This window comes from Pongo abelii, chromosome X (assembly GCF_028885655.2).
Source record: "Pongo abelii isolate AG06213 chromosome X, NHGRI_mPonAbe1-v2.0_pri, whole genome shotgun sequence".
Taxonomy (NCBI): domain Eukaryota; kingdom Metazoa; phylum Chordata; class Mammalia; order Primates; family Hominidae; genus Pongo; species Pongo abelii.
In genome coordinates, this window is record NC_072008.2 from 161,380,995 (window position 1) to 161,399,586 (window position 18,592).

The 18,592-nt window shown below is 44.6% G+C and overlaps 3 protein-coding genes across 5 annotated transcripts in view; 2 read left to right on the forward strand and 1 right to left on the reverse strand.

The window, feature by feature from the left end:
* Nucleotides 1-18,592, reverse strand: part of F8 (coagulation factor VIII) — a 219,492-nt gene that overhangs the window by 47,105 nt on the left and 153,795 nt on the right. The window contains exon 1 of one of the 3 annotated variants that reach the window (XM_024240562.3): nucleotides 10,638-10,867. The exons of 1 other annotated variant lie outside the window; for it this stretch is intronic. In XM_024240562.3, coding sequence (XP_024096330.1) covers nucleotides 10,638-10,661 — 24 coding nt within the window. In that variant the 5' untranslated portion in view covers nucleotides 10,662-10,867. Of the gene's footprint in view, nucleotides 1-8,082; nucleotides 9,427-10,637; nucleotides 10,868-18,592 lie in introns of those variants that run through there. One more of the 3 variants, XM_054545278.2, reaches the window with a different exon arrangement.
* Nucleotides 9,430-10,072, forward strand: LOC112130766 (histone H2A-Bbd type 2/3). Its single transcript, XM_024240564.3, has one exon. The coding sequence runs from the start codon at nucleotides 9,430-9,432 to the stop codon at nucleotides 9,889-9,891; it is 462 nt and encodes a 153-aa protein (XP_024096332.2). The 3' UTR covers nucleotides 9,892-10,072.
* On the forward strand, nucleotides 10,784-12,593 carry F8A1 (coagulation factor VIII associated 1). Its single transcript, XM_024240563.3, has one exon. The coding sequence runs from the start codon at nucleotides 10,907-10,909 to the stop codon at nucleotides 12,023-12,025; it is 1,119 nt and encodes a 372-aa protein (XP_024096331.1). The 5' UTR covers nucleotides 10,784-10,906; the 3' UTR covers nucleotides 12,026-12,593.

Below are 18,592 nucleotides of genomic sequence, written 5' to 3' on the forward strand. Positions count from 1 at the left end.
TTTGTCAATTATGCCTAAATATAGATTTTTTAAAAGAGATGCAGTTCCTTGGGCACCATGTCAGTTCTACTGAATCAGAATCTAAATTTTAATAAGACCCTTAGGTGTTTCATAAGCACACTAAAGTTTGAAAAACACTGGCAGAGGACAGAGTCAGCTGTGAAAGAGTACTGGGAATGCACAGCCTATCCTCCACCCTGGTCTCAGAATGATCTTCTAAGAATGTAGTGTGTATGTGTGTGTGTGTAGAGAGAGAGAGTCTATAATGTCGGCATTAATGAATGATCCCACTGTATGAATTAATGAGACACATGTTAGTATCCAAAACGTGGGATTTCACACCTTGACATGTCTGGGTTCTGGACAAAATTACATAACATATTCAAGAGAAAGGGAATACAGTTTGACAAATATGGTAGTAATGCCAATTCAAAGGCCTAGATTTAAACCATGGCATACAGCATAAGAAATACTGAAAATGATATCACTCATAGAACACCTGGGATTTTTTATCTGCTTGAATACACTAAAATAGGAATCAATGTAAGTCTATTATATGATCACACATCAGAGTTTAGTGTCATGGGAATTTTTTTTTTTTGAGATGGAGTCTTGCTCTGTCGCCCAGGCTGGAGTGCAGGGGCGCTATCTCGGCTCACTGCAAGCTCTGCCTCCCGAGTTCATGCCATTCTCCTGCCTCAGCCTCCCGAGTAGCTGGGACTACAGGCGCCCGCCACCACGCCCGGCTAATTTTTTGTATTTTTTTAGTAGAGACAGGGTTTCACTGTGTTAGCCAGGATGGTCTCGATCTCCTGATTGTGATCTGCCCGCCTCTGCCTCCCAAAGTGCTGGGATTACAGGCGTAAGCCACCAAGCCTGGCCGGAAATTTTTAAAAATTATTCTGCCATGTAGCATTTTTTTCTTCCCATGGAATAGAAAATATTAATAAATTTGTGGCTTTGTTCCTAAACAAGTTATACAAGAAATCACAATATTCTTTTTTATAAATATATCTGTATTGGGGGGGTTAAAATAGAATGAATAACATATTCAAACCATAGAACTTTATTTAAAGATTTACCAAGGATTTTGTTTTCTCTGCTGCTCTCCTTTCTATATAGAAGAAAATTTGACCTTCTATTTATGGCCTTTAGACTTGGCTTTTGCAAGAGCTAGTATAATTAAATCCCAGGTAATAAGTAAACACTCCAACCCACCTCTCTCGGGTGGGATGGTGCAAAATCATTTGTAGAAAGCTACCTGTTTCGTCTAGCTACCTCCTGCGTAAGTGGGTACTGGCAGCTCTTGGGGGCCTGAATTTTATGTCTCATTTTGACTAAAATAATGAATGTGTAGTCTGACTCCAAAAGGGGATAGTCATCTTTGATTTGAGATAGGTCTCGTTGTGTTTCCAAATTTCTGATTTAAAAGAAATTTGTTGCTACAGAATAATCATTGAGAAGTAGAAGTTTTGAAATGAAGTATATATCAATGTAAAATGCCATTCCGTTTTATCAGCATCCAAAAAGTTTATGTTGAGCTTGAGTATTATATAGCTAATAAATGTTGATCATTCACTTGTGACTAAACTGTATGTGCTAAGAACAATATGATCTCCCAGTGATGTCCACATTTTAATCCCCAGAACATTTGACTGTGTTATGTTGCATGGCAAGAGGGACTTAAGGTTGCAGATGGAATTAAGTTTGCCAATTAGCTGATGTCAAAATAGGGAGAATATCCTGGATTATCCGGGTCGGCCCAATGTAATCACAAGAGGCCTTGGAAGTGAGAGAGAGAGGCAGAAGAGGAGAGTCAAAGGGAGACGTGACTACTTAAGAATAGTCACAAAGGTGCAATGTTACTGGCTTCGAAGATGGAGGAAGGAGGCCATGAGTTAATGAATGTGTGTGGCCTCTAGAAGCTGGAAAAGAAAGGAAAAAGGATCCTTTTCTTTTTCTTTTTTTTTTTGAGACGGAGTCTCACTCTGTCGCCCAGGCTGGAGTGCAGTGGCGCGATCTCCGCTCACTGCAAGCTCCGCCTCCCGGGTTCACGCCATTCTCCTGCCTCAGCCTCTCGAGTAGCTGGGACTACACGGGCCCGAAAAAGGATCCTTTTCTAGAGCTTCCAGAAAGAAATGCAGCCCTGATGACACCTTGATTTTAGCCCAGTGAGACTTGGGTCAGTCTTCTGCCCTATAGAACTGTAAGATAATAAACTTGTGTTGTTTTAAGCCATATTAAGTTTGTGGTAATTTGCCACCCCAGCATTAGAAAACTAATACCCTATATACATTGGCTTTGCCTTCATTCGTTACTCAATCTTTGTGCCTTGATTAGAAACCTGCTTGGGGAGACAACTTATTAATTCAACAAATAGTTAATGACTGACTACACAAATCCTAGATTCCATATATTATGTGCCAGGTATTGTGCTAGAAGGCCTCACTGGTAAATTCTACTAAATGTTTAAGGAAGGATTAACATTAATCCTTCTTAAACTCTTCCAAGAGATAGAAAAGGAGAGTAAACTTTACAACTCATACTATGAGGCCACCATATCTTGATATCAAAGCCAGACAAATATATCACAAGAAAAGAAAATTACAAATTGCATGTAATTGAATATGTGAGTATAATATTCCCTTATGCATCTAGATGCAAAAATCTTCAACAAAATATTAGCAAACCAAATCCAGCAGCATGTTAGAAAGGTTATATCCCATGCTCAAGTGGAAATTATCCCAATAATGCAAGACTGGTTCAACATAAGACAATCAATCCACCAGTCAACTCCACATGAATAAAATATAGGGGAAAAAAACCCTGCAAGTTCATTCTGGTTGATGCAGAAAAATCACTTGGTAAAGCTGAATACCTTTTCATGACAAAAAAAAAAAAAAAAAAACAAACAAACAAAAAAAACACACACTAAGCAAACTAGAAATGGAAGAGAAAATCCACAACATGATAAAGAGCATTCATAAAATACCCAAAACTAACATCACACTCAATGGTAGAAGACTGAAAGATATTTCCCTAACATTAGAAACGAGACAAGAATGCCTGCTTTTACTGCTTCTATTCAAAATTGTATTGGAAGTCTTAGCCAGAGCAATTAGGAAAAAAAGAAATAAAAGGCATCCAAATTGAAAAGGAATAAGTAAAGCTATCTTGTTCTCAGATGAACATGAGCTTATGTATGGAAAACCCCGAAGAATCCACAAAACACTATAGAGCTAATAAACGAATTCAGCAAAGTTGCAAGATATAAGATCAACACGCAAAAATCAGTTGTATTTCTACACACTAGCAATGAAAAATCTGATATGAAATTAACAAAATAAAAAATAATTCTATTTAAAATAGCATCAAAAAGAATAAAATACTTAGGAATAAATTCAGCTAAGGAGGTACAAGATTTGTACACTGAAAACTACAAAACATTGCTGAAAGATATTAGAGACAGCATAAAGAAGTGAAAATATATCCTGTGTTCATGAATTGGAAGACAATATTATTAAGATGATAGTACTACCAAAAGTGATCTACAGATTTAATACAATCTGCATCAAAATCCCAATGGCCATTTTTTTTTTTTTGCAGAAATGGAAAAGCCAATCTTAAAATTCATGTGTAATTGTGCGAGACCTCAAATAGCCAAAATAATCCTGAAAAATAACAAAGCTGGATAACTCACATTTCCCAAATTCAAAACTTCGTATAAAGCTACAGTTATCAACACTTTGTGGTACTGGCATAAGGGCAGACATATATATAAATGGAATAGAATTAAGAAGCAAGAAATAAACCCATAAATATATTCATGGGTATGTACCTCAAATACGGATGGTTCCCAGCTTATAATGGTTGGACTTACAATATTTTGACTTTATGATGGTTTGAAAGCAACATGCATTCAGTAGAATCTATATGCATAAAAGTACTTAAAGTACACATACAACCATTCTGCCTTTCACTTTCAGTGCAATATTGAATAAATTACGTGAGATAGTCAGCACTTCATTATAAATTTGGCTTTGTGTTATATGATTTTGCCCAACTGTAGCCTAATTGTAAGTGTTCTGAGCATGTTTAAGGTAGGCCAGGCTAAACTATGATGATTGGTAGGTTAGCTGTTGATATGGTTTGGCTCTGTATCCCCACTCAAATCTCATGTCGAATTGTAATCCCCGTGTGTCAGAGGAGAGGCCTGATGGGAGGTGATTGGATCATGGGGGTGGATTTCCCCTTGCTGTTCTTGAGACAGTGAGTGAGTTCTCATGAGATCTGATGGTTTAAAAGTGTATGACATTTCCCTCCTTCACTCTCTGTCTCTCCTGCTCCACCATGGTAAGGCGTGCTTGCTTCCCCTTCACCTGCTGCTGTGACTGTAAGTTTCCTGAGGCCTCACAGTCATGCTTCCTGTTAAGCCTGCAGAACTGTGAGTCCATTAAACCTCTTTTCTTCATAAATTACCAAGTCTCAGGTAGTTCTTTATAGCAGTGTGAGAATGGACTAATATAGCTGTATTAAATGAATTGACACTAATAATGGTTTTAACTAACAATGGGTTTATCAAGATGTAATACCATCCCAAGATGAGGAGCATCTGTAATTTAAAACATCTGTTCAAACAAACACTTGTACAGGAGCGTTCATGGAAGTACTATTCACACTATCCAATCAGTAATGTAGGGGATCAAATGCCACCTCAAAATATGCCACTTTGGCATATTGATTATTTTGTGTTTAAAGGCACTTGAAAGTAGCAGATGCAAGAAGGGCACACTGACCTTCCTTTTTTTTTCATGAAAGGAAGAGATGAAACTCTGATGTGAAAGGTATTATCTGTATACCAGGAAGAAGAAACACATTCTTATTGCCAGAGATGGGGAGTCCAGGCTTGAGGGAAAGCTGCACCAAAAAACCTTGTTACACAACTCTTACCTTCTTAGTGACTTTTCCACAATTAACTCTCCTAGCCCAAACCCCATTTGTCTTGTTATGTTTTCACAATTTACCATACTTTTTCCACCCTAGTATGTAAGTATTCAGCTGTAATTGATCATTTGAGTCTTCATATTTCTTATGAGGGCTCCCATGTACATGTAAAAAATACCAAATAAAATTTTGTATGCTTTTCTTTTGTTTATCTATCTTATTTAAGTCCTAGCTGGAGAATCTAAGAGGATAGAGGACAACATTTACCTCCTCTGCCATGGAAATCACTTAATGAACTGTTCATCAACTGATGAGTAGATAAACAAAATGTGGCCTATTTATACAACAGAATATTTCTTATTGGTGTTGTCTCAATGCTTAACACAGTATACCCGGCACTACCCTTCAATATTTTTTGAAGAATGAGCAAATGAATTGTCATGTCTCCAGCTAGGTTTGCCAGTATGAGTGATATGTAGTGAGTGTCTACTATGTGCCATTTTATTACCTAAACTTTTTATGAAGTCTGTCCCCTAGTCTTATCTACCAATGCCATTGTCTTAGTTGAGATATCTGTCATTTCTTGACTGGTATAATACAGCAGCTTTCTAATTCTAATCTCAGTCCTCTCTGTTCTATTCTCCACACAGCTTCCAGGGTGATCTTTCTAGAGGCAAATCATACCATGTCACTCCCAAGCTGAAAGAACACAGTGGGTTCAGTGTAGCCTACAGGGTATTCTAAAACCTGAACATGGCATAATAGAACCTCCATGTCTTGCTCCTGCCTACCTCTTTCCCAGCCACATCAACCACTACTGTTCCACTGGCATCGTACTCTCCAGCCTTAATGAATTGGTTGCAACTCCCTTCCTCCCACAAGTGCCTTGGCTTCTCATCATGCTACAGATTCTTTAACACACACATTGTCCTCCAAGAAGCTTGCCAGATCCACTCCTATTCTTTCAATGAAATGTTTATTGACCACTCTTTATATACTATGACCAAATAGGATTTATCCCACAAATGTAAGGTTGGTTCAACATGTGAAAATGCTTATATAATACACCATATTAATGGTTGGTTCAACATGTGAAAATCAATTTATATAATACACCATATTAACAGAATGCATGGCGGAGCAGGGGGGAGGGGGCTTATGGTCATTTTAATCATGTACAAAAAGGATCATTTGACAAAACGCAGTACCCTTTCATGAAAATAAATTCAACAAACCAGGAACAGAAAGAAACTTCTTCAACCTGATAGAGGGCATCCATGAAAAACCCAGAGATAATATCATACTTAATAGTGAAAGACTGGTTGATTTCCCCCTAAGATCAGGAATGCCACTTGTAATTCAACATCATATTCAAAGTTCTAGTCAGGACAATTAGTCAAGAAAAAGAAATAAAAGGCATCCAGATTGGAAAGGAACAAGTAAAACCATCTCTATTCATAGATGCATAGATGGCATGTTCTTATATAGAGGACACTAAAGAGTCCAACAAAAGAAAAAAAAAAAAAACTGAGACAGTTTGGCTCTGTGTCCCCACCCAAATCTCATGTCGAATTGTAATCCCCACCTGTTGAGGGAAGGGCCTAGTGGGAGGTGATTGAATCATGGGGGCGGACTTCCCCCTTGCTATTCTTGTGATAGAGTGCTCACAAGATCTGATGATTGTTTGAAAATGTGCAGCGCTTCCCCCTTTGCGCGCGTTCTCTCTCTCTTCCTCCTGCTCCAACACGTGAAGAAGGTGCTTGCTTCCCCTTCGCCTTCCGCCATGATTGCACGTTTCCTGAGGCCTGCCCAGAAGCAGAAGCCTGTACAGCCTGCAGAACCATGAGGCAATTAAACCTCTTTTCTCTATGAATTACCCATTCTCAGGCAGTTCTTTATAGCAGTGTAGGAACGGACGAATACGCCAACCCTGTCTGAGTATGCTCAGCAAAGCATATTCGGCTCAGCAAAGTTGCAGTATCCAAGATCAATCTGCAACAATCAGTTGTATTTCCATACCCTAGCAATGAATAACGTGAAAATAAGATTAAGGAAATGATTCATTTTACAGTAGCATCGAAACGATAAAATGTCGAGGAATAAATTTAACAAAAGGTGTACAAGACGTATGCTCTGAAAATTACAAGACGTTGCTAAAATAAATTAAAGAAGACCTAAATAAATCGAACGGCATTTTGTGTTAATGGACTGGAACACTTAATATTGTTAAGATGCCCATAATCTCCAAGGCAATATACAGATTCATTGTGATGCCTGTCAGAATCCAACCTGCCTTCTTTGTAAACACTGACAAGCTGATCCTAAAATTCATAAGAAAATGTAAGGGGCTCAGATAGTCAAAACAATCTCAGAAAAGAAAAAAGTTGAAGGACTCACACTTCCCAATTTCAAAACGTACTACAAAACCGCAGTAATCCGAAAAGGGTGGTACTCCCATCGTGATAGATATATTAGGTCAATGTTACAGAACTCAGAGTCAGGAATAAACCCATATATTTATGTAAAGTTTATTTTCAGTAAGAGTTCCAGCACCCTCAATGGGTGGAGGGGAAGAATAATCCCCTCAACAAACTGCGCTGGGACAACTGGATAGCCACATGCAAAAGAATGCCCCTGGACCTCTACCTCACTTCATGTAAAGAATTAATTCAAAATGGATCACAGATCTAAATATAAGGGCTGAAACTATAAAACTCTAAGAAGAAAACAGAGATGTAACTTTGCACGACCTTGGATTAGGCAACAGCTCCTTCAGTATGACACCAAAGGCAAAGCCACAGACATCTTTTCATTTGGCAAGTTGGACATCCAACTTTAAATTTAAATCTTTTGGGCAACAAAGGGCTCTATCCAGAAAGTGAATGGGAGAAACATTTGCAAATCACATATCTGATAAGAGTCTATTTTCCAGAATATATGAATAAGTTTTAGAAGCCCACAGCCAAAATACAATCAACTGAATTAAAAAACGGGCAAAGGGCTTGAATAGACATTCCTCCAAAGCAGAGGTACAAAGGGCCAAGAAGCACATGAAAAGATGTCTTAGTCTGTTTTCTGTTGCCATAATTGAATACCCGACACTGAACAATTTATAAAGAAAAGAAATTTATTTCTTACCGTTCTGGGGACTGGGAAGTGCCCCGGCATCTGGCGATGGCAGAGGGTATCACATGGCGAGAGGGCAAGAGCGTGTATGTCGTTTCAGGCCTCTCTTCCTATTCTTATAAAGCCACCAGTCACATCATGGGAGTCTCACCCCGATGACCTTATCTAATTCCAATTACCGTCTCAAAGGCTGCGCCTCCCATCAACATGTGAATTTGGGGATTAAGTTTCCAAGACACACAATTTGGGGGACACACTCAAACCACAGCAACATCATTAGCCATTTGGGAAATACAAATGAAAACCACCATGAGCTAGCACTTCACACCCACTAGGATGGCTATTGTAAACAAAACAAAATGAGGCAAAGAGAAAGCAAGTTTTGATGAGGCCGTGAAGAAATTGGGACTCTCATGCACTACTGTTGGGAATGCGAAAGAGTACAGCTGCTGTGGAAATCAGTTTGGTGGTTCCTCAATAAGTTAAACAGAACTACCACATGAGCCAGCAGTTTGACTCCTAGAAATAGACCCAAAAGAACTGAAAACAGATATTCAGAGAAAAACTTGTACACAGATGGTCATGGCAGTGCTATTCACAATAGCCAGAAGGGGGAAATAACCTGTCCATCAACTGACCAGTGGGTAAACAAAATGTGGCCTCCTAGTTATACAACAGAATCGTACTCAGTCATTCAAAGGAAGGAAGTACTGATTCATGCCTCTACATGGATGAACCCTGATGAAACCATTACGCTAAGTGAAAGCAGCCAGACACACAAGGCCTCACATTTGGTCGTATAATTCCATGTATAGGAAATCTCCAGAACAGGCTAACCTCTATGGACAGAAAGCAGATTGACTAGTGGTTGCCAGGGACTATCTGGAACGTGTGTATGGGCGGGGGGAGGGGGTGTGTGTGGGAGGGTGTGGGGGTTGGTAGTGGTGGTGTGGAAGGAGGCGTGTGGCAAGTGACTGCTTATAGGTACAGGGGTTTCGGTTTCTTTTTGGGGTGTTGAAAACGTTTTGGAACCAGGTGGTTGTGATGGATGTGCAACATTGTGAAGGCGTGGTACCCATCCTCCCCTCGCCCACCCCTTTGTCTTTCCCACAATGTTCCCATCCAGTAGAAAGGGAGAGTTCCCACTGGCAAAGAGAGGGTCACGAGCGCGATTTCCCCTGCCCCGCCCCACCCCACCCCCACGGCCCTCCAGCCACTTCTAGGCCCAGGCCTGCTCCCTCGAGGCCAATGGGAAAGCGACGAGGTCGCCTGATGGACGTGTGTCCCTTCTGAGGGGCCGTCACCACATGCGTGCCCGTCACCGGATGTGCGTGCCCATTGGTCTCGGCTCCCTAGCCAATGAGGGGCTGGGCCCTGGTCGCTAGGATACACAGTACTGGACGCGGTAACTGTCATCTTGAGAGTTGGCCAAGCTCTCTAGGCCGAGCCGAGATAGCACACTCAACGCCCAGCATGCCGAGGAGGAGGAGCCATCGAGGGTCCTCCGGTGCTGGTGGCCGGGGGCGGACCTGCTCTCGCACCGTCCGAGCGGAGCTTTCGTTTTCGGTGAGCCAGGTGGAGCGCAGTCTACGGGAGGGCCACTACGCTCAGCGCCTGAGTCGCACGGCGCCGGTCTACCTCGCTGCGGTTATTGAGTACCTGACGGCCAAGGTCCTGGAGCTGGCGGGCAACGAGGCCCAGAACAACGGAGAGAGGAACATCACTCCCCTGCTGCTGGACATGGTGGTTCACAACAACAGGCTGCTGAGCACCCTTTTCGACACAACCACCATCTCTCAAGTGGCCCCCGGCGGGGACTAGCTTCTGACACCCGGCCCCTGGGACCTGGCAGGTCCACTCGTCCACCCACCTCGCCCCCAAACTCCCCGACCCCAAATCCCCCGGCCTGAACCCCCGGCCTTAAACACCCTCCCCCCACAACCCGGGCCCCAAAATCTTGGGCCTTCATTAATTCTGTCAATAAAGTGTTTAAAGGAACCCACCTGCCTGCTTCAGTCACTTTGCCTTGGGGTGGGGGTGGGGGTGGGGGGGGCGGTGAGATGGGTCGGGGGGGTTGTGAGACCTCCACAGCTGGAGGGATGGAGAGGTGGTGGGGGTCTGGGGTTGGGTGGGAGTCAGGGATGGCACAGAGGAGCAGTCTCTCCCGGTGACAGTGCAGGGGAGTGGCCCTGGGTGGGAAGGGGACACCCCCGCTGGTTCTGAGCAAGTCAGGGCCTGCCCGGGAAAGTCCTCAGCATGATGGTGTTCCTTGGGGCCGGTGGGCCTCAAGACCATGACTGCAGTGTTGCGACAGGACGGACTTCTAAGGCAACCGGGGTGGGGACGGAGAGGTGGACCCGGCGCTTGGCAAGGGGCCCTGGACGGGAAGATGGAGGAGTGAGTAGTGGGGGGAAAACAGTCCAGAAATGCACAGACATGGAATTAGGGTCACGAGTTTAGTTTGGGTCATGTTGAGATGGAGAGGCTGTGGGATGCCTGTAGCAACCTAGACCACTTGCATTGCAGCCGAGCTAGCAGCAGCTGGTGCCCCGCCAGGCCCCGCGTACCTTCCCAGGGTCTTGGATCCGCATCCCCGAGACCCTCGATTTGCATACGCCGCTCACAGCCCGGCCAGGCCCCGCCTCCGATCCCGGCCAGGCCCCGCCTCCGATCCCGCTCTTTGCATATCACCAGGGCAAGGGGTAGGCTCGGGCTGGGGAGCGGGCGCGGGCACGGGCACGCCGGCAGCCCGCCGAGGGGGACGCAGGGCACGTCGCCCCGCCCTGCCCGCCCGCCCGCTGCGGCAGCGCGTCCGGAAGCGCTTGGGGCGGCGAGCATGGCGGCAGCGGCGGCAGGCCTGGGCGGCGGCGCCGGCCCGGGACCCGAGGCCGGGGACTTCCTGGCCCGCTACCGGCTGGTATCGAACAAGCTGAAGAAGCGGTTCCTGCGGAAGCCGAACGTGGCGGAGGCCGGCGAGCAGTTCGGACAGCTGGGCCGGGAGCTGCGCGCCCAGGAGTGTCTGCCCTACGCGGCCTGGTGCCAGCTGGCGGTGGCGCGCTGCCAGCAGGCGCTCTTCCACGGGCCCGGGGAGGCGCTGGCCCTCACCGAGGCCGCCCGCCTCTTCCTGCGGCAGGAGCGCGACGCGCGCCAGCGCCTGGTCTGCCCCGCCGCCTACGGGGAGCCGCTGCAGGCCGCCGCCAGCGCCCTGGGCGCCGCGGTGCGTCTGCACCTGGAGCTGGGCCAGCCGGCCGCCGCCGCCGCCCTCTGCCTCGAGCTGGCCGCCGCCCTGCGCGACCTGGGCCAGCCGGCCGCCGCCGCCGGTCACTTCCAGCGCGCCGCCCAGCTCCAGCTGCCCCAGCTGCCCCTGGCCGCGCTGCAGGCGCTTGGCGAGGCCGCCTCCTGCCAGCTGCTGGCGCGCGACTACACTGGCGCCCTGGCGGTCTTCACGCGCATGCAGCGCCTGGCGCGGGAGCACGGCAGCCACCCGGTGCAGTCACTGCCGCCGCCCCCGCCGCCGGGACCCCAGCCCGGGCCCGGGCCCGGGGCGACGCCCGCCCTACCGGCCGCGCTGCTTCCTCCGAACTCCGGCTCGGCGGCGCCCTCTCCCGCCGCCCTGGGCGCCTTCTCGGACGTGCTGGTCCGCTGCGAGGTGTCCCGCGTGCTGCTGCTGCTGCTCCTGCAACCACCGCCCGCCAAGCTGCTGCCGGAGCACGCCCAGACCCTGGAGAAGTACTCCTGGGAGGCTTTTGACAGCCACGGGCAGGAGAGCAGCGGCCAGCTTCCCGAGGAGCTCTTTCTGCTGCTCCAGTCTTTGGTCATGGCTACCCACGAAAAGGACACGGAAGCCATCAAGTCGCTGCAGGTGGAGATGTGGCCACTGTTGCCTGCTGAGCAGAACCACCTCCTTCACCTCGTTCTGCAAGAAACCATCTCCCCCTCAGGACAGGGAGTCTGATCCATCCCGTTCACCCAATGACTTTTTGCCCAGGCCGGGACTTTTTGCGTCAGTCACGTTAACCAGATGACTTTGCCTGTTACCAAACCTCGCGCATCCACGTTTGCGTCTGGGGAGGAATAAAAAGACATCGTTACCGCTTCTGCGTTTTGTTATTCCTACTGCCGCCGTAGGAATTATTTCGTTGGCTGAACGTTACCAGCATCCCAAGAACACATTTTGATAGAATCAGAGTAGAGGACACGGTTGTCTTCTAAAAAGCCACGACATGAAAATGACAGTCCCTTTCGTCTCCTTCCTCCGCTGCTTCCACCCAACGCAGCCTCCTGCCTCCGCCTTTGTTTCATAGTGAGGATTTTATTTTGCACGGCGCCCTCCCTCTAAATACCTACCCTAGGTGATTTCATCCTGCCCCTCATTTCTTAACATATTCCTGTGTCTTTGTAATGGCCAAACTTCTCCTTCCACTCGTCCGCACGGTACGTCTTCATGGGAGTCATTTTATTCCTTACAGCTTCCTTGTAACCACAGCCCTAAATCCATGATAAAGCTACTCTTGTACTCCTCATGTGTGGTTTTGGTGTCCGTCGTTTATAAAATGTGACTCTCTTACCTACTTGTCAGGAGGCCAGAAGCAGAACCAGATAGCTCTTTGGGCTCCAGAATGTATTCGTTCCTTTGAAATTTGCACTATGCCTCCTATGTGGGCAACGAACCCGCAGAGATCATCTATGATGTGCTCCGTACTCAGGTGACTGCAATGCAGATACATCCAGTGCAGCGGGTCTGGTGCCGATGCAGCATCGATTTGCATTGGAATTCACGGTTCTGGTTCTATTCCCAGAGGTATATGCAGCCTGGATCACAACAGCTTTTATTTGTAATAGGGATTTTTTTTTTTTTTTTTTTTCCGAGATGGAGTCTCACTCTGTCGCCCAGGCAGGAGCGCAGTGGCGTGATCTCGGCTCACTGCAACCTCCGCCTCCTGGGTTCAAGCGATTCTCCTACCTCAGCCTCCAGGGTACCTGGGATTACAGGCGCGCACCACCACGCTGGGCTAATTTTTGTATTTTTAATAGAGATGGGGTCTCACCGTGTTGGCCAAGCTGGTCTCCAACTGCAGACCTCAAATGATCCACCCTCCTCGGCCTCCCAAAGTGCTGGGATTACAGGCATGAGCCACCACGCCTGGCCTGTAATAGGGATTTTGCTGCAACTTTTAGTTAAGTAGGTGAAATCAGAGTGCGTGGCCCTTTGGTGGTGTGCGATCACGTGACTGCAAGGCAGCCTCCGTGTTCCCCCAAAGCAGGATGGCGTTCCGTTGGAAAACACTTAAGTTTCCAAGGCTTTCTGGCTCAAATGGAGCATGCACCCCAACTAAGCTGTTTTCTTTATTGCGTCTTTTTAATCCTTTTGATGGTGACAACAAGAACTCTTCAGAATATAGCCTCTTTCTCAAACTTTCAACCCTGGGGAAATGCATCCTTTGGGCCGAAGTTGCACACAATACTGATCTTCGGGGCTGAGATGTAAGGACACAGTTTGGAGTAGGTGTTTTTGTTTTGCGTCTTTTTGCAGGGGAGAGGTGTGGAGGGTTGTCACTGTGAGTTGAGTGCCTCCAAATGGGTGGGACTTGTAGGGTGTTCTTTTCTGCTTCTATTTCTATTTCGACAGTGTGGAAGTAATGGGAAGCCCAGGAGAGGCCCATTCCACCATCATTCCTCTTTCTCTCACTTGGCTGCCAGGAAGGGTCCTACGGAGCCCTGAACGCCTAGCCCAAATTATTGTAAAAGTGGTTGAAGGGCTCATGCTCCTTTGCTCTTTGGCTCTTTCCTGGTATGCTCCTCTTAACCCGGGCTGCAGACCTGGCCGGCTGGCTTCTTGTCAGGTTTAGGAGTTACGGAGCATGACTGGTGACCAGTTTGGGATTTGGGCTTCAGGAGAAGCCTCCTCAGGCCGCTGGTCCAAACTCCTTGCATCAGGGAGGTGAGGGGAAAGGATAACCAGACAGTCAGGTAGTGGGTATCTGAGCATAATTCTAGGAAACACTAAAACTCCTCGTTTTCCATTTGCCTCATTCCATGAATGAGGGGCTCATTCATGTATCTCCCTCAGAAACTTAAGAGCAGTGATAACTGGGCCGAGGCCAGATTTCAGCATTTTTGAGAATTCCCTCGTAATGTATCACATCAATATCAAAAGTCAACACTGATTTTTAGCATGCCAAAAGCAAATACTTTCAGAGGACATGATTAGTTTGCTTTTTAACTTGAAAACAATTCCAAATTCACACTTAAAACAGTGTAAACCGTCAGAAATGGTGGCAGCGAAGCAGTGAACCCTTAAAGGCTGTTGGGGTTCCCCTTCTCCCCATTATGAGGTACTCCCAAAAGGAGAAATGTTGCTTATGAAAGAACATTTTATACGTGAATAGTACAAAGACAAAGACGTTTGAGAACCGCTACGCCAGAGGAAGGTAGTCAAGACTGAAATTAGTGTGTTAGGCAAGATCTGGTTCCAAGGTGCTGAGGATTCTGGTGCCAAGGATTAATGTTAACCGTGTAGGCGTCTCTACCACCGTTAGAGGAGACCAGCAGCCCACAGGCTCTTTCTGTCAAGGGCCAGATAGAAATGTGTTAGTCTTTACAGACCACAGGTGGTCTCTGTTGCACAGTCTTCTTTGTTTCTTTGTATGTTTGTCTTTGCAATCCTTTAAACGTGCAAAAACTATTCTTAACTCACAGTCCATACAAAAGCAGGCTGTGGGCCAAATTCTGGGACTATAGTTTGCCCACCCCTGAATTAGAACCCAGGACATAGTAGTTTCTCAGTGACTGTTCAAGGAATGAACCTCATGAGAGTAGTTAATAACTATAAGTAATTTATCCTTATCGTTAAAAGACAAAGATTGAAGAATAAGTGAACTAAGCATTCACCTCCAGATTGTAGGAAACAAACCAAAAGAAAGGAAAATAGAATTTTTAAAGTTTTGAACAGAGATTGATGAACTAGAACCAGCTCTTTCAAAACCATGTTTGGGTTTAAAACTGAGCTAATTCTTCGAAAAATTAATAGAATAGAGAAACACTTGCCAACTCTTGATACAGAAGGGAAAAAAGGAGAAAAGACATATGTATGTATACAGATATAGATGTATGGCACAGGAAGGGATATATGACTCTAATGTGCACATTTGCAGACATTAACTCAAGGCAACACAAATGAGAATAGCAATAATCATATAACAATAGGAAAATATAGCCTAGTATCTCTCACTAAATAAAGCACATGACTCACATGGCTTTTTCATTTACTCTCATTAAATACTGAATTCCTACATTAAATAAGCTATTCTAGAGCAATAGTTTTCATGGAAAAAAATGGAAGCTTTCCCACTTTATTTTCAAGTTTAATATAACCCTTATGCCAAAACCTGGTAAGTAGAGCTACTGAAAAAGTTAAATCCATTTCATTCATGAATATAGATATAGAAATTATAAATAAAATGTTGGCAAATTGGATCCAGCTAAGTTTTAAATGACTAACACATTATGACTGACTGAAGTTTTCCCAGGAATGGAGCACAGTAGTGCTCTTGCACTGGTCTGTGAGAGCCAATTGTAAGTAAGCATCTCTTCCCATCCCTGGGGCCAGGCATGATGGGAGTAATATTTATGTCAGGGAAATCTGTCAATGCTATACATCAAGGCCTTTACTTCCTAACCTCCTCTCACTTTGCTCCCCTGTGGGTTGTTAATTTCTTGTCAGCACACTATTGAATGTTAAGTATAATTTGACAACACAAAAGAGAAATGTGACCATGTCAAAGATGCTGGAAAAGCATTTGATAAAATGAAATAGGAATAGGAGAAAACTTTTTAAACATCATAAAAAGTATTTGAAACTAACAGTGAACATTATATTAAACAGTGAAACACAGGTTACATTCTCATTAAAGTCAAGAACAAGACAGGCTTATTTGTTATGTGTTTACCAGATCCTGTCAGCATAATGTCATCAGTGTAATGGACAGGCATGGTGCTTGTGGGATGTAAAGATGTTTGAGGTCCCTTGAGTCTATATTATGATAGAAAACAAAAGAGCTAACATTGCCCTGATGCATGGACAGTAAACTTAGTACTCTTGTTCCTACTTGGTAAATTCAAATGTATTCTGATTTTACTAATGTATGGAAATGAAGAGAAAACATTTTCTAGGTCAATACTTCCATATCAGGCGCCTGGGGCTGTGTAAATTTGCTTCAACAGAGATATGATATCTGGAATTGCAATTGTTTTTTGGCATCACCACCTGATTAAATTTGTGATGATCTGCCGTCATTTTCCGTGACTCGCCTGGCTTTCGTAGTGGCCAAACAGGGTCTCTAAGAACAGTCACTGCTTTGTGAGGCACCTATCCCAGTTATAGCCACTGAAAGGCTTTTACGAAAAGAGGGATGACTGCTTCGGAGACTGGGGAGTGGTTGCCTCCTCAGGCAAAGGAGGTTCAGGGGAATTTGGAGGTTTGTAATTCTCAGCCTCATCCATGTCTGCCTAAATGCCTCCATCTCAGGCCTCAGAGTTTCACTCCTTCCCACCGGTACTCTTACCACAGCATAATAGATCTGGTGGAGTTGAGCATTTAATTGTCACTGCAGCTCTGCAACTTATGCTCAGCCCCTAAGTCGTATCTGCCTACAAGCACAGGATACGGAGGATTCCTCAACAGCTCTATGCATGCATCCTGATTTTCCATGTATGTTCATCAGTGTTCTTATTTTGTATATATTCATAACATTTCATTTCTTTTTCCATGTGTATGCCCTCTAGGGCTGTAAGAAGACAGACCACTCTACAATCAGGTAATGCTACGTTTGTTGCCACAGTGACTAAATGCCACTGTCATTTAATCTCCCCAGTGTCTTACTTGCCATCTGCAACTCATCCCATAGTATCACTGGTGATAATGTGAGAAACCATAATACTAACACATGTCATGGATTCCGTAACTGCTCATTTTCTTCCCTGGCAAATATGTTATCTCTGTGTTTCTTGAATATATTAGCAACATAACCTTAGAATTGCATTTTGAAAATCTGTTTCCTGGGGTTTCTTCTAGCACCAATTACTGTATGAAACAAGGGATCCAGCAAGGAACAGAAAACATGGAAATTAGGATAATTTGTGGAAGGTTTAATAAAGATACTAGTTAGGAGGGTGGGAACAGAGTATTACCATCCTGTAAACCCAAAATCAAATTCTAATCCCCACAACGATCTGAATGGATCCCTCCTTTCGGCAAAGGGCATTCCAAAGTTAACCTGAAAAACTAGTTCAGGCCATGATGGGAAAGTGGGGATCAAATATGCCTCCCTTTTGGAATTCAGAAAAATCTGACCAGCATTAACATCAACACAGACCTTAAGACTGATAGAACAGACTCTTTAAGTCTGATAAGAAACGTTTATAATCTATTCTCTCTGAAGCCTGCTACCTGGAGGCCTCATCTGCATGACAAAACCTTGGTCTTCACAACCCCTTGTCTTAACCCAGATGTTCCTCTCTATTGATTCTAAGTCTTTACACAATAACTTAACTCTTTCAACCAATTGCCAATCAGAAAATCTTTGAATCTACCTATGACCTGGAAGCCCTGCCTCGCTTCCAGTTGTCCTGCCTTTCCAAACTCAATGAATGTACATCTTCCATCTATTGATTTAGGTCTTATGTCTCCCTAAAATGCGTAAAACCAAGTTGTAGCCAGACCACCTTGAGCACATGTTCTCAGGATCTCCTGAGGGCTGTGTCACAGGCCATTGGTCTCTCATATTTGGCTTATAATAAATCTCTTCAAGTATTTTACAGGGTTTAACTTTTTGTTTGTTGACAATCCCTAAACCTGAAAGGATCAGAAGAGAGAAACATCCTGAAAGAGAGAATTGGATAGATTATTGTAGTGGCTTTAAAAAATGACCACCAATTATTTAACATTTCTCCCATTAAAAATTAGAGTCTATGTCTCGTCCCCTTGAATCTGGGTGGATATGTGATTTGCTTATAACCAACAGAATGTATTGAAAGTGAGGACTAAACTCTGATTTTTTTTTATCTTGCCCAAATTCCTATCTAAGGGGTCTGGGGAGTCATGCCCTACAAATCATAAATTCTCATCAGATGGGTTTTATTTAACCTTATATGTCATGATTTACTTTCCAACCTTACTCTGGCATAACATTGTGAGACAAGGAAGAAAATCAAAATATTTTACCCCAAAACATGTTTTTTTGCCATATTTTGAAATGGCCCTGCAAAGCTGTTCTTTGTGGGGGGGAGATTTGCATCTGTAAAGAATCTCTATTAACATAGCTAGATCTTTTTCTCCCAGCCCCTCCCAATCCTAAAGAGATTAACTAAGATCTGAATACAAAACATTTGTCATCTATTGTCTCTAAGGGGAGCCACTATAAGACTTCAAAAGAATTTTGGTCTCCACAATGTTTATCTTAACCTGAACATTCCCTTTCTATCAATCCCAGATCTTCAGACAAACTCAACCAATTGTCAACCA

What these genes read in the sequence shown, in the direction of transcription:
- LOC112130766 (XM_024240564.3), top strand. Translation starts at nt 9,430, where the DNA reads ATGAGGGGCTGGGCCCTGGTCGCTAGGATACACAGTACTGGACGCGGT.
- F8A1 (XM_024240563.3), top strand. Translation starts at nt 10,907, where the DNA reads ATGGCGGCAGCGGCGGCAGGCCTGGGCGGCGGCGCCGGCCCGGGACCC.